Consider the following 16164-nt stretch of genomic DNA (forward strand, 5'->3'; position numbering starts at 1 on the left):
ATTGCTGCTTACTCCCAACCCCTGCTGTGCACGACTACCTCACACACCCAAGCGGCACCACCCTCTCACCCATCCTTAGCCAAATCCTCGAACTACTTCCATTCGACCTCTTTTACTTTCTAACTATTTATTTTTTAGGAGTACTAAAAAAAAAGTGGTAAGACCAAATTTTCTCCTAAATTTTTAATTTTATTTAATTATTTAATTTTTCAATTTATTGAATCATTAATAATTTTTTTAATTAAAATTTTGAGAAAATAAATTTTTTCCATCTTTTGTTCAGGTTAATCATGCCTCACAAAAGAACTCGTGCCTGAGCCCAAATTGATGAAACACAAAACAAGTTCCATTGTGAAGAAGCCAAAGTAAGATATAGAGTATCTTCAAAAATCAACAGATGCATCCAGAGAAAGGCTTTACATTGAAAGAGAGCAATGACAAAGACTTTATGGCACGTATTCGTCAAGTTGCTGAAACCCTCAATTAGGAATTGTTTTGTGAGAAGAAACCTAGAGTGGATGACGAACTAGTTCACGAGCTCTATGCGAATTTAACCTCAAGCGAGTTGACAGAAGTTCCAGTTCACGGAATCAAGGTACCAATAACTTCAAATGCTATTAATGAGTTCTTTGAATTGCCTGATTTAAAAAATGATGATTATTCTTCCTTGATGAGCAATATAAAGCTTGAAAATTTGCAAGAAATTCTTAAGGAACTTATAGTTCCAGGTTTTAAGTGGATTGTGTCAAAGCAAGGAATCCACACTTGTCGAAGAGAATATCTGACACCACTCACAAAGGTATGGCTCTATTTCATCTGTTTCAACCTTATGCCTAGCTCACACGGGACTACAATTTCATTAGAGCGAATGGTCTTATTATACTCAATTTTAACTGGAAAGACCATTAATGTGGGAAAAATCATCCTGAGAGAGATGCAGATTTGTGTCGTGAGACATTCTAGCCCAGCCTACTTTCCCTTTTACGATAAAAATTTTGTGCTTAAAGCTAAAATTCTTGCAAATGTAAAAAAGACAGGCTATAGCCAGGGCACAATCACAAATTGGGACCTCTACCGAATAGCTAGAGATTCTGTTCTACAGCAACGAATTGAAAAAAGTGAGGATCTCGAAAAAGAGGAAGAAGATCCCACAGAGATCAAACTAATGCAATCGGCTGAAGTCCCTAACAAAGTGGAACCACTGGAACCAGAAGTTGAACCTGATAACGAAACTTCAATGTTCAGAGCTCAACCGCCTAGCCCAGATCTTCGAGATGAGCTGCCAAAGTTGATGGACATAATGCAACATATGCAATGGCAGCAGCAAGCTTACTGGAGATACTCAAAAATAAGGGATGACTCGATGAGAAGTGCTCTTAAGAAAATTTACAATGACTCATTTATTTTTGTGCCTAAATTTCCAGATTTTATATTGAACCATGGAGTCCATTATCGAAAAAGGAGCGAAGCGATTCATGAAAAGGCAATAATGATGGAGCAAAAGATGAGTCAAATTCAGAAGGGTCAGCAAATAAATAAAATGGGGGATCTTGACCTTATTTTATTTCAATTCTTAAGCCATTTTAGGAATAGGTTTAATTAGGAATTTTTATTTTCGCATAATAAGAGAGGAAAATCATAAATAAAATTTGAACAAGTCACAAAGTATAAAGTGTGGCAATAGGTATATACATGTCTAGGATTGGATCTAGAGAGAGTTTGGTACTTAAGTAGTCAATTTGACTCACCTCTCTTCTTTAGAATCCTACCTAGTGTATAGTATCTATTCACTTTACACAATAAGGACATTGTTCATCTTAAGTAGGGGGACCGAAAAATTGAACTTGAATTATTTCCATTCAGAATAAAATTTTCTTTTAATTATGATTAGGATATATTTTATTCAATAATTGAAATTTTTGTTAAGTATGCTAAACTTCAATATAAATAAAGTTCTATTATTTCAATAAATTATTATGTTAGCTTAATAATGATATGAATGTATTTCTAATAAAGCATGCAAATTGTACCATAAATTTTTAGTTCCATGAAAGTTAGGCGTGCATGAAAGTTTAAGTCTTTAGAATTGACTTAGTAGTTTCTCGAGGCGAAATCCTAGGAATCATGGAACATTGAAAATGATTTAGGCAACTTTTGTTGGACCGTTTGAGCCTTTCAAGCCAACCATGATGAAATTTTTATCCTTTGAAACCCAACTTTGAGACTATATGGCCTAATTTTATTTGAACCCTTGCAAATTTAGCCATCACTTCTCTCTTAAATATCTTAAAATTATCCCAAACACTAGACTCAGTACTATCGAAGTATTCTTTAAAAATAAGTTTGGGGAGTTAAAAAGAAGAAAAGAAGTATCGAATACTCTAAAATTGTAGTACATTTAGTAAAATGCTCGAATTATAATAATAAAAAAGAGCATGAGTTCTTAAAATAAGTTGTACAAAAGAGCATGTGAAAGTAAAGAAAGTTGATGTATTGAAGGTAATTATTTCGAAGGTCTGACACAAGCTGAGTCTAGGGTTTAAAAGCCTAAATTTATCTATCTTTTACTTACCCTTAAGCCCGGCCACGTTACAACCTTGTTAAAGACCTATTGATTCAAAATTTCCAATGCTACCTACATTAGTGGAGAGAAATTGCTACATACAACATATGAAGACATAAGTTAAACTTAATGATTGCAACTTAATCTTGAATAAAAGGAATAAAATTACATTGGTAAGGTTTACATGACTTTATTAGGAAGCATTTAGTCTAATTTTTGCTATCATAATAGTTGTTGAGATTAATTTGAACGATATGTATACTTAAGTAGCATAACTATCAAATTTCTTATCTTTGAGCACGAGTATATTAAATTCATAATTTTAGGAAAAATGTTGTTCTGAAAGAATTTTTCAAAGGTGTTTTTGAGAAATTCTTTTCAAATTTTTTGCATTACTCAGGATGAGCAATGAGTTAAGTTTGGGGGTGTGGAAACATAAAAATTTACACATTTTTTCATACCCTTTTTAACTTCAATTCATGTTAATTCAGTTAAATTCTTGTCAAAAAATAATTAATTTTTATAAAATAATTAAAGTGCACTTAAAATATGAACATGTTGAAATTTATTTAATTTTATAATTTTTTTATTAATTTTGGTTTTTTTGACAGATTTGCACAAAGGGCGAAAAATGGCTCGGTAGACACTACCAGAAGCACAAAACTGAAAAGCAATTTGAAGTATCGAGGCAAATTAATTTCCAACCGAAGACGGTCCAATTATGTATATTAATTCATAATATAATTAATTTTAATTTATACCCAATTTAATTTGGGCTAAATAAATTATTATTAATTAATTATGGAAAAAATGGTCTAGTTAAACCGAACCGATTGAACTGAACTAGCCAAGGATTGGGCAGCCCAAAACTATCCATATGCTGACCCAAATCAGCTTATTATCTGATTAATTAAGCTTGCAAAGAACCCCTTGAAGACTTGTCAAAGTTGCATTCAAGCCCCTCCACAATTGGTGGCTTTATAGATTTGCCCCAAGCCATATTTAGTAAAGTTGAAGCCATCAACTTTGCCACATAGATGGCCGGCCAAGGGGTGGCTCTTTGGCTGCTATTTTTAGCAAAATTTAGCTGCCACATTCAGCTATTAAAAACCCTCTTGGTTGATCATTCAAAGCACACCTCAATTCATTCACATCTCCTCTCCTCTCTCACATTCTCCTCTCATTTTTCCATTTCAAGTCCCTTGCTCTTGTGCCAATTTCTCCACTTGGAAAAGGTTTATTCTTCAGCCATTTTGGAGCAACATTTAAGTGTTCATAGCAGCCTTGATCAGCGAGGACAACAAAGAAGAAAGACAGAGTAGCCTAGTCAAGCCACGGAAAAACACCGGATTTGATTCTTGTTCCCTATCTCTTTAATTTTTGTTGTTTTTGTGATGAAAATATCTATTAATACTTATGTTGTTGGAATGGTTAATTTAATCAGCTTAGCTTGAATTTAATTCGTGTTGGTTTGATTGAATTTCATCTGCTTAAATTATTAAAATTGTGTTTATGTTTTATAGGCCTCGGTAAAATGCATGATTAAGTAAAATCATGCCTAAGTTATTCTTGCATTACAATTGTGAGGTAGCTAATGAATTAATTATTTAAACGGATTGAAATTGTAATTAATTGACACAATACTTAATCAGTGCATGTTTATTCTTCTAAGGTAGCTGAAGATTAAATTAGCAATGTATATGGTGATACACTTGCCTTGCATAACTTACAAGATTATTGTGATTAAACTGTTTCAAGGTAGGGATACCTTGTTACCTCACATAGTCTTTTATGTGCTTTTTAGATTTAATTAATCATTTGTGCAAGAGATTAGTTCAATTTAATGAGTATGTATGTGCCATAACATGTTTGCTTATTAAAATATTTTTAATTGTTTGAATTAACATAGGGATATGTTAAGAGATGAATGAATTTGTGTAGGTGAATATGTTCATAAGTTAGCAAATTACCGAGTTGCCGTGAATTTATTCGTAACAGCATAAGCATGAACTTAATAATTCTAAGTTAAAGAAATGTAATTAAATCAACACAATTATGTCATCTTGATTAGATCATATTTTGAAATCGTGCATTTGAGACTTATTTTTTCAGTTTACTTAGTTTAAAATCTTAGTTTTTAATTACTCTCTTCAAACAAAATATTTTTCTTCACCAAAGTATTTTAAATAGCATTCATAAATAATCCTTTTCACAGTCCCTGTGGGTACGATAACTCGACATTTACTTGTCACTTTATTACTTATTACGATTGTGTACACTTGCACATTTCCGTCGTTCCATAGACAGATACATAAAATGTGATAAATCCTTTAAAGATGGTTTTTTCGTTGAAGTGAAGCGGCACAACATTAAGAACGGGGTAAACTTCCATGTTGTTAAATCATGATCTGACAAGTTCAAGGCGAAATGCGCAATGCGTGACAGTAGATGTGCATGGAAAATCATGGCTTCTGTTAAGAAGAAGACGAGGTTGTAGGCCATAAAGAAATATACCACTCTACAGGTACTGCATCAAGACTGTCTTATGTTTAGGGTGTTGAATTCATAATTTTAACATACTCGTGTTGTTGTAGGTATTTCATGGGATCATCCGAAATTGGACTCAAATATGATTGCAAACATAATATTACCTATGATGAAAGCGAGTCCCAAGGTTTTTGTGCTGATTTTAATTGCAAATATCCTTAGCTAGTTCAATTACACATCGTCATACCACAAGGCGTGGGTCACAAAGCAGAAGGAATTTAAGAAGATGCATAGCGGGTGGAACACCCTGTACAATGATTTATGGCAGTGTGGTTAGGTACTGGTAAAGTATGTTCCACGTTGCGTAACTAATATGGAAATAATGTTTGCATACTACAATGATCAGTTGCTCTATTGATGTCAAGTGTTCCATTATTTATTCTGGATTTTCAAGCAATGTTGACAGGTATTCCAGTACTGTAAGCCACTGGTAAAAATTGACGATACCTTATGAACGAGAGATATACTCAACAGTTGTTGTTGGCTATTACACAGGATGGCAATTGGAAAATAATACTAATTGCATTTGCAATAACGCTGAGGGAGTAAAAAAATGATTGGGATTTCTTTCTATCGAGGTTGAAGAGGCATGTTTTCCCCTAACCCGGTATATGCGTCATCTCCGACTAGGAACCTGGAATACTGGCTGCAATTGAATGGCAGGGAAGTCTTTGGGACCACACGCACCATATGTATTGTCTAAGACATGTTGCGACAAACTACCACAGACAGCACGATTCTACAACTCAACGCGCACAAGTGATTAACATGGGTATGTATTCGCCACTATTTCAATTGTTTGATATTTAACCGGTCAGTAGATGTTGGGCATTGTGGATAAACAATTTAGTTTTCTCAAAAGGGTACGAGCTCATCAAACACCATTTCAATGAAATGTTGGAAACCTTACAGGTCATTAACAGTGCCGGGAAAGGGTACCTTTCTAACATACCCTTCAGTCAGTGGACACAATTGTATAACGAGGGTTACGATATGGGCACATGACGACAAACCTAGTGGAATGCATGTATTCCGTATTGAAGGGAACGTGTTAGTTGTCGATAACCTTGGTTCTCAAGAAAACATATTTCTGTTTGGTTTAACTTTTTCCAAAGTAAGCAGAAAAATATGTTGGATAGATGCAAGGCGACCACTTTGGAGCGAAGACGTATAGAAAGAAATTAGGAAGGCTACAGTACGGACAAACTGTATGCATCTTGTTTGTCACTTGCACGAAGACCACACACGACCAAGGTATTACCGGGGGAGCCTACTGTGTACACCTGAGATAACGATTCTACGACTATAGGAGATTTGATGCACTTCGTCTTCCATGAGCTCATACAATTGCAACATGTAGCAATATACATGTGACTATGGACAAAGTGTACAAACTGGAACACAGGTACAACGTTTGGAGAAACATATTCCCACCAATCCCAGATGAAAGTATGTGGTCGCAGGTATCGAATGCTTTATTCAAGTTGTTACCCAATAGACCATTGTGTCACAAACCAAAAGTTTAACTGATATCTACTCGAATACGCGACAACATGGATATTCGGGAGAAGACAAACCAACTAAGGTTATGCGGGTGGTGCAGAAACCTAGGGCATACAATGTCGTCATCTCTACACTGATAGGATAATATAAGGACAACACCACATTAATTTATTTATTAATTTTTTAACTGAAATCTATTTGTTTATTTTTTTCATTCCTACTCAATTTTTTTGTAATTTGTAGACACGTGTTTTTATTATATTATAGAAAATAATACAATATACAAATTTGTTCCACTTTTCCCGTGCAGACTTGATTTAATAATATGAAATGATAACAACAACCAATTTTGATGAAAAAAAATATTTTTTTGAAAACATTCCATATCCAATATCAATACAATCTTATCAACTATAACTTAGCTAAACAATTAAAATTTACATGAAAAGTACAAAAAAAAATCATTCATATCCTTAATTAGAATGTGTGCCACATCAGGGTGGTCATTGGTTGCGAGCCGGAATTCTTCTTAGTCCAAGTTGTATACTGGCCTCCTCACCTTCATCATTACATCTAACTTCGAGTACAGGTTGTGGTCTCAGCCTCCCATCTTTTTTGCCTTCATCCGCGGTTGATTGCGATCGGTTGCCATTGTGTATCCTCCGTTCTAGGAATAACTAGTTGCGAAGATGCTCTACCTTGGTATAACAATTATCCTGGATGTGTTTGCGACACCATCGATGTAGGCGTATAACTATATTGTGTCCCATACACCGATGGCATAATGATCGGACTTCCTATCGATACCCTAAACATAGAAGACTAATACGCCATCATCTGAAATGTCGATGGCATCAACGTGTAATATGTTAGGGACGGAGGTTCTAAAATAAAACTTGACATCAATGTAGAAATAGACAAATGTTGTGCAAGATTTGTTTTTTGTGTAAAAATGTCAAGGTTAGTGAAAGCACCGGAATAAGTTGAGTCATACTAACCGGGGGTGGTGCAACCACCTATGTCGGTTCTTGCTTAGGTTTAGACGATGGATCCACCTTGGCAATTGCTCAAGACCTCGGATGCCTAGACGCCATTCGTGGCTTTCTCGTATGCGGTTGCCTACCCTTCGCCTCTTCCGCTAGCAAATATGGCTTGCCATGGGCCCTAAACCATGGTCTGTAATCCGAATCACTGGTTAATTCCAAAGCAATAATGGCCTCGCTAGTAGGTAAAAACTCGTACCTGTTGTTCCAAATGTTAATATATTCCATGTGGAATAGAGGCCAATGCTTATCCGTTCTCCCCCGCAAGTCAATATGGTTTAGATCTTCGAAGTCTTAGGTGCTGGTGGAATCGTTTGTTGAAACCCTAACTCTCGTAACACTCTATCTGACTCGTGCATCTCCACCGTAGCGTACACTACCAATGGCACATTTACATGTCATATGTTGGGATTCATTAAGAATTCGGATGGGATGCATTCTTGAATTCCTAGATCAGATTTTGGCGTCCATTCAAGTTATATTAAAATAATAATAATTTTAGTTATATATACTATTAATTTTTAAATCAACTATGTAACTATTATATAATTTAAATTTTAAAAAATACATACCTCTACTTCCGATCGTTGGTCTAATAGAAGTCGTATATCTCGAAGCTTATCCTATAGTTCTATGTAACTCACCCATGGTTCCATCTATTGAAAAGTATGTTAACACAATAATTTAAAATTTAAATCATTTTATTATGGTAAATATATTATCTAATGAATTTTACTTTATTACAAATGAGAATGTATAAGGGTAGTCCGCTCGAAAACGTAAAAATGGTAGTTGATACCACGGTCATGATTGTAGTAGTAGCATGCAACCCCCAATTTTAATTTTCTGTGGTTCTGTCGTCCAACACATCTCCAGATACAATGTCACCAACACGGCTGAACCCCAACTGAGTTCACCCGCTTCTCTAAAGTCGACGAGTTTTAGCAGCCACCTTAAATTGACAAGATTTTGTGACTTATTTGGCATTAGGAGACCCCTGATGATCATAAGGATGTACGCCCGAATTCACTCAAATTCGCATCGAGCCCACAAAAATTTCTTCTTAACCAATTTATATCTATTTAGGCTCCATAAATCGCTCCCAATACCCTCCTCAAAAGTTGCTCGCATACATCTCTCCAATCGGCTGTGACAACTGACCTAGTCACTACTGCCTACCCACCGGTAACTCGAGTTGTAACTATACATCCTCAAGAGTGATAGTACACTTGTCGCATGGAAGATGAAAAGTCTGCGTCTAGGGTTTCCACATTTCCACCAACGTGCTTACAAGTGTGGGGGTCCAATTTACACCCCTATCCATAAGGGCTATGTGCAAAAATCTCGCATCTCTAAAGTAGGGTTCGATTAAGAGTGATAAAGGAGTGGGTGGATTACGAATATACGTCTCCAAAATCCGATCTTCCGGCTATATATAAAAAAAATACAAAATATTAAATTTCAATATAACAACAAAGTATTTAAATTAAATTAGATTAAATATAACAAAAAATTTCTTATCATTTGCAATTGATTGACCGAAATGTGCTTGTCATCTAAACAAATTAAAGATTTTTTCATTGCTAACTTTGAAAAAAAACGAAATAAATTGTAGTAGAAAAATGATTTAAGAAGATCTTAATAAAATTTTAATAGAAAAGATAGTTGAGAGAGAAATAAAATTTGAGTAAGAAATTAAGAGGGAATTGAGAGAAATTTGAGATAGATTTGAGAATGTGAAAGAGAAATAGTTGGGATTGAATTGAAAAAATATGAAATTTTTATGGGTTTATATATAAAAGAAAAAGAAGTCGTTAAGGGGGAGGAGTAGCCATTGAGTGGGGTATCTGTTGGGAAAGGTGACCGTTGGGGAAAAAGCTTTCAGTTGGAAGAGTTTTCAGCTAATGTGAAAAAAAGTTATTCTAACTAGAAACATTAGTTGAAAACGCTTTCAACGGGAAGCATTTTTGTTATGTCGGCCCATTCCCCTAATTCAAAAAAAAAGTTTAATCTAATATTTAAAAAAAGTATTTTTAAGAAATTAAGTTGTTTTTTTTGGGGGCGAGGAGAATTTTTACTAATAGCAAGTACAAAAATGAGTTGGCTGGTTTTGAGTTTTTTTTCAATTACCAAAATAACCTTTTCAATTCAATTTTGTTAGATAATGGATTACAGCAAAAGCAGAGACTAAAGAAGAGCCAATGCCAAAGCCAATCAACAAATATCTCTTCCAACCTTTGCTCTCTCTTCGTCTTTGACTCTTAACCATGTTATTGAGAAGGAACATATCTTTAATTCCTTCAAATCTCTGTGTTTTCTGGTCTGGGTTTTAACACTTTCCTTCTCTAGATCACAGTTTTTTTGTTCTTTTCTAGCTTTGGAACTTTCTTTTTGGTTATTCCAAGTATTCACCTTTCTCAACTTAAACGAGGGAGAAACAAAACTCAGCGCTTTGCTCTTTTTTTCTTCTTCTTTATGGTATGATTTTGTTGTTTTAACAGATTCGAAGTGATGGGTTTCTTCTTTAAGACTGAAATTAACTTTGGTTTATTTCAGGTTGGTTCCCCTTCTCTCTGGAACTTTGAATTTCTTTCGTGTTGTTTATTTCTTAAGTTATTTTCCTTCTCTTGATATTCATCTATCTTAAAGTCTAAATGCTTTCGGGTTTGGTATTGATTGAATGAGCTATTAAAGATTGTGATTTGTTTTCAAAGTTTAGTGTTTACTTCCTTTTTTGTTTTAATTATGTTTGCTTTCTGATTCTTTCTTACTTCATTACTAGTTTTTATGTTTCGTCTGTTTGATGGATATTTGCAGTTGTAGATTCATTTTATTCCCAATTGAATATGTTCGAAAGAAAAGGGTATATTTCAATTTTCAGTCCTGGGTATTATATGACTTTCAACTTTAAACAAAAGAATACCTTTTCTCATCTCTAATAACTTCACTCAATCCATAGAAGGTGGAAACTTAAACTTTTGTTGGCAATTAAACCAGGATTATGCATCTTCAGATGACCTGTTTCCAGTTTGAGATTGTTTTGATGTATTCTCAATATTGAATCAGCCCTCACATTAGTTTAATTATATTATAATTTGGCTAGCTTTGTAAGTATTTGAGAATTTATAATGTCCATTTATGTGTGCCAGAGAGAAGTTTAGGTGCCATAATTCTTAGGGTTTGCTGTCTTCCAAGTTTCTCAATTTAAAGAGAAAGTTTGTATCAATAAATTCATCCATGTCAGCTGGTTATATTCCTCAGTCCACTTCTTTGCTGTTCAGAGTGCCATAATATTGCCTTTTCTTTAATAGATTAAGCTGCGAAAACTATTTTGTTTCTTTAACCAAACTCTCTTATCTGTGGATTAATGGTTTGGCAGATTGCAACTTGATTTTTGTGATAGATTTCCATTAGTTGGGTTTTAGAGTATGGGTAGAGGTAGAGGAAAGGGAAAGAAGTTGGCTGTTAGCAACCATAACGACGCTGGAAATGGTGAAGAAGAGAAAATTCCTTCACAAAAGAGAAGAGGAAGGCCACAAAAACCATTAAAAGATGACATGAATGACGAAGTTGAAAACTTAGAAGAGGGGGATGGTGAGAATGGAAAACCTGATATCAAAACCAATGAGAGAAAGAGTAGCATTGCTGCTACAAATGGAAATAAGAGAAAACGTAACTCACAGGTAAAAGGGAAGCCTGATTCTGTGAAAGAAGAGAATGGGTTTGGGTCTAGATCAAACACGGATGACTCGTCAAAGGCTAATGGTTTTCGGTAGAATGGGAGTAGGAGGAAAAGTAAGCCACGTAGAGCAGCTGAAGCAGTTGTGGAATGCAAGTGAGATTTTGGTGGTTCTTCTTTTTCACATTGCCAAATACATGATAAGGTAGGAAGCGGGGCCTAGTTAAATCTCTAGGTAATTGTTTCCTTTCATTTTTGGTGATTTTTGTTTCTATTTTATTTGGTTTTGGAACTGATTCTGTTGGTTGTAATTTTTATAATGCTATTATATACCATAGCATCACGGGATTCATGTACTATATCGTCTGGATTACAATGCCAAGCTCTTGTTTTCACAGATTTGGTGGCTGGTACAACACCATGTAGGTACATAGTAGTTCTACTAATGAATGAATTTTATGCTTTCTTTCTCCAATGATGTTAGAATCTACTCTGTCCCTATTTATGTTTGTTTAGATAGATACTAGAAATAATTATGATATATTTTATGTTAAACTTGTATCTTTTCTTATATTCTCCTAAATGCTTCAGTTGGAATCGGATTTTAGCGAATTCGGAGTGGTAGGTTGTGAAATAAGGGATAGTTTTAGAAGATGTGAAAACAGTTGATGTTGTTCAACTAATTTGGGTTTCTGAAAGATAGGGAATGATGGACTGAGACTAGAAATGACCTCTTCTTTTAGTGGCTTATCATAAGTTATTGAAGCTACATATAAGAGGTTTATATCGCTTGCATTCTACTAAATATATGACGTTGGGTGTTGCATTTCATCAATGTCTAAATAAAGATTGGCTTACATGAGTTGGGTAGTAGGTATCGTTTCTGCAACTATGAACATAATTGCAATGTGAACATTGTTTGAACCAATAGATGTTCAAATTAGGTTGCATTAAGACAAGAGATTTGTGTTGGATAGCCGCTCTCTTTTGCAAGTCATCACCGTTTCCCTCCTTCCCCTCCTATTTTCTACCAACATCCTTTCCTCTCTCAGAAAAATAAAGCCTCCACCATTCTCGATGCAATTGGCAAAATGGGACGGGGTTCGTTGACACTGATTTTGACTCCCCTGGTGCTCGAGTCTTGGATCCTATGGAGTGTGCGACTTTTGCTGTGGGGATCAACTCGCATCCCAATGGAGCTTTCATTTGATTCCTTCATTGGTCGTGGTGTTGCTAGTCAACGTCAACCATCGCCAGTATTGATCTAGAACATGTGTTCCTTGATCTGGCAGTGACGGAGCTTGACTACCCCTTTTTTTTTCTTTTTTTTTTCTTTTGGTAGGGTTTCTTCCTCTCCTTGTAAGGCCATGATTTTCTTCTTGTAATTCATTCTTTTCTGTTGAATGGAGTTTGGTTTGTTTGATAAAAATAATAGAGTCGTCCATTACTGGGTTGGGTTTTGAGATATTTTATTCTTCTAGTTCTTTCGAGCTATAAAAATAATAAAATATTTTAATAAAAATACTAGTAAAATTTTAGTTTTAAGATTAGTAAAAAATAAACAAATGCTAAACAAACAGTTGTGTTTTGGGAAAAGCATTTTTTCAAGTCAAAATGCTATTTTTAATCCTCATTTATGATACAATCTATTTTATCTAATATTTATATTAGATACAATTATTTTCTTATTAAAATTTATTTCAAATATAGATTATATATTTAAATTTGTAATGATTATATTTAAAATATAATATATATCAAATGTTAATAATGAATTACAATAAATTTTTTTATATTTTATTGAATACTGTAGAAAATATTAAGTTGATTTTTTTTTCAAAATCTTTTTTTTTTTGAAATAAATTATTTCCTCATTTTGTTAAAAATTTAAATATTCAAATTTTGTTTTTAACTTTTAGTTTCACATTTCACTATTGTCTTTTGTATTTCTATCTTTTATATATTGCATGCATAGCGAAATTGTGACTAGTAAATATTAACTCATTACTTGTCTAAGTTCAAACTGAAGATAAGTGACATTGTAAGAACGTTTACATTACGAGAAAGACAACTTACTTTAGCAGATAATCTAAATAAGTCTGTAATCTCGTAAAAGAATTAAAGTGAGTATTTGATTCAAATACTATGAAGGATTATTATGTCGTCTACAATTTCTATTGGGGAGATGACTAGTCTTGGCTATCGGAGTAATTGACTCCACGGGTAAAGGTAGATGTATTCATTGGTAGAATGATACATTGGACTAGATTCAAGATGAATTAATTCTCAACCCGTTTGTGGATTAATTCACTTGTGACGTCATGGTGTGATTTATCTAAATCCTGAGTTAGTCACTGACTATGCGTATGCAACTCATGTGCTTTGATATAAATGGAGGTTTATGCTTTAAAGATGATCGAGCTCATAATTGGTATGTTGGGTACATGCTTGTGTATGATATGGCTTTACTGGCATGGCTTTACTAGCAATAGTAGAATTCATAACTCAATTAAAGAGTTAATAATATCCTTTCATTGGCATTGTAAGGATTGATAAATATGAAATGTGGTCGCGAGTTACTTATTCTCGAATGAGCAATTTATCATAGTCATTTATTGATAGTGATCATATTAATCAGTAAGAAGATATAATGGTGACAATGAGATAAAATAGGATTGTATTGAGTGAACGGGCTTAACTCAAGGAATCAAGGATGATGGTAACATACACATGACGAGGTCATTGGATAAAGCAGTTGGATGAATTACTTTCGTAAAGAATATACAATAAGGAGTTCTCAATCATGGTACTTCTTGTAGATTAATTCCATGATTAAGTAATTGCGAATTATCGGAACGGTGCTTATGGATATAATTGCAATTACTAGAGCCTAATTGTATATGTCCAATTGGACCCTCCGCTAGCTCAACAAAAGCTCGATCGGACTACATTTGAATTTGAAAAAAATTATACGACTTTGAAAATAATTTAGTTGAGTCAATTTATTTGATATAGAATTAAATTAGGTGGTCGTAAGAATTGTTTAACTAGAGAATTTAATAAAATAATTTTCTTAAAAAATTAATTTGAAAAATCTAAGTGATTTTGGAAAAAATTAATTTTGATTAAGTAAAATTAAATTAATCAAATTAATATAATAATTTTAGAAATTAATTTTCAAGTCAGATAATTAACCTAACAGGTAATTGAACTTAAAAATTGGACTTGAGATCATAAGTTGCCCAAGAGCCCAAAATCAAGACCAAGACCCAAAAATTAGTCGGACCGGACTTGGTATGTAAAATTTAGCTGATGGTCCAACAGGTAGCTAGACCGAACCAATCGGGTCATCATTGACTCGGACCGAATCAACTCGGGTTGTCATAAGGTTGTCACACTTGCATCACCGGACACGACAATACCGACGACTATGTTGACTACAGTTGGTCTTCGGTGGTTGAGTAGTGAAAGAGTTAACACTCCTATTATGACTTTACCAGGGAATTTGATTTCAGATTAACTATTTTAGAAATAATATTATTTTAATAGTTTAATATTAAATTAAATTTAATACTTATATTAATAATATTTTATTAATTTAATATTAAAATGATTATCTTAATAATAAATTTAATTTATGTAGATAAACTTTCTATTATTTTAATAATATTTAATATTAAATTTAATCTAATATTTATCTTGATAAATATTATATTAATTTATTGGTAAAGTGATTAAGTTTAATTATAGTTGAACTCTCTAAACTCTTCTTATATAAAGAGAGCCTTGAGTCATTATTTATACACATTTAAATTCAAAAGAAAGTTATAGAGAGAAAATTCTCTGAAGAGATTATTCCAGAAAATTTCTAGAGATATTTTTTTATTTACAACTTGACCTAAAAGTATAAAGAAATTGCAAAATTACCCCATTGGTAATTTTTGTGAAAATTTTTTTGATTCAAAGCGAGCTCACACTCGATAGATGTGAGCTTGAGGATAGTAGAGAATACTACATGGTCGAAGCACTCATCCTAAACGAATTTAAAAGGTACAATTTTGATTAAGTGTTTATTAATTTAGATATCATAACCAAGATCTTGTTTTGAAAAAAATTTTAAAACTCTGTTTTTCCTTAAATTTATTTTTCATTGTGTTTTCCGAACTCGTTTTTCCAACAATAAGCTACAGCAGATCAGGATGCACTATTGTTATCACTCAGTTATAAAGTAGGTTATATATTATTTTTGTAACACCTAAAAATTATATATTTTTTTGCTTCTGTTAAATTGTGACACAAGTGTATATCTGCTTCAGTGGTTAAGTGTTCTGGGTGTGTATGAGAGGTCTCAAGTTCAAGCCATGACTTGGGTAGATTTTTGGAATTTTTCTAAATAAAGCCTTAACCTTGCTCAATAGGCTTAAGTTTAATTGTAACACCCCAAACCCGACCTGGAAGTTTGGCTCGAATCTAGTGTGTCACATTGAAGTGTTTTTCGAAAATCATGTTTCCATTAAAAACCCTTCTTAATAATTAAAAACTTATACCATTTTTAAACCTTGTTAGAAAACCTCAGCTGAATAACATTCTTAACAACTTTGTAAAAACCTTGGCAGTTGCGGAAGCTTAATTTAAAAACAATTGTTATGTTTTGAACAACAGTAGTTGTTTTGGAAAATCATGTTCTAATACTAGCAATTATAAAAACAGTAAATAAAATTCCAAATTTGAAATCCAGAAAATTACAAAGGCTTTACTACAACCCACATAAAAACATTTAAAAGTAATAATCAAAACTGTAACATAAACAGTGTGTTTGGCTTTCTCTG

The 16164-nt window shown here is 33.4% G+C and overlaps 1 protein-coding gene across 1 annotated transcript; it reads left to right on the forward strand.

Moving 5' to 3' along the window:
• Positions 1-9834: 9834 nt before the first annotated feature.
• On the forward strand, positions 9835-11805 carry LOC107961704 (uncharacterized). The gene is made up of 2 exons (XM_016897777.2): positions 9835-10212; positions 11036-11805. Exon 2 carries the CDS (start codon positions 11085-11087, stop codon positions 11430-11432), a length of 348 nt encoding a protein of 115 aa, XP_016753266.1. The 5' UTR covers positions 9835-10212; positions 11036-11084; the 3' UTR covers positions 11433-11805.
• The last annotated feature ends 4359 nt before the right edge of the window (positions 11806-16164 follow it).

This window comes from Gossypium hirsutum, chromosome A06, assembly GCF_007990345.1.
Source record: "Gossypium hirsutum isolate 1008001.06 chromosome A06, Gossypium_hirsutum_v2.1, whole genome shotgun sequence".
In the NCBI taxonomy this organism is placed as follows: Eukaryota; Viridiplantae; Streptophyta; class Magnoliopsida; order Malvales; family Malvaceae; genus Gossypium; species Gossypium hirsutum.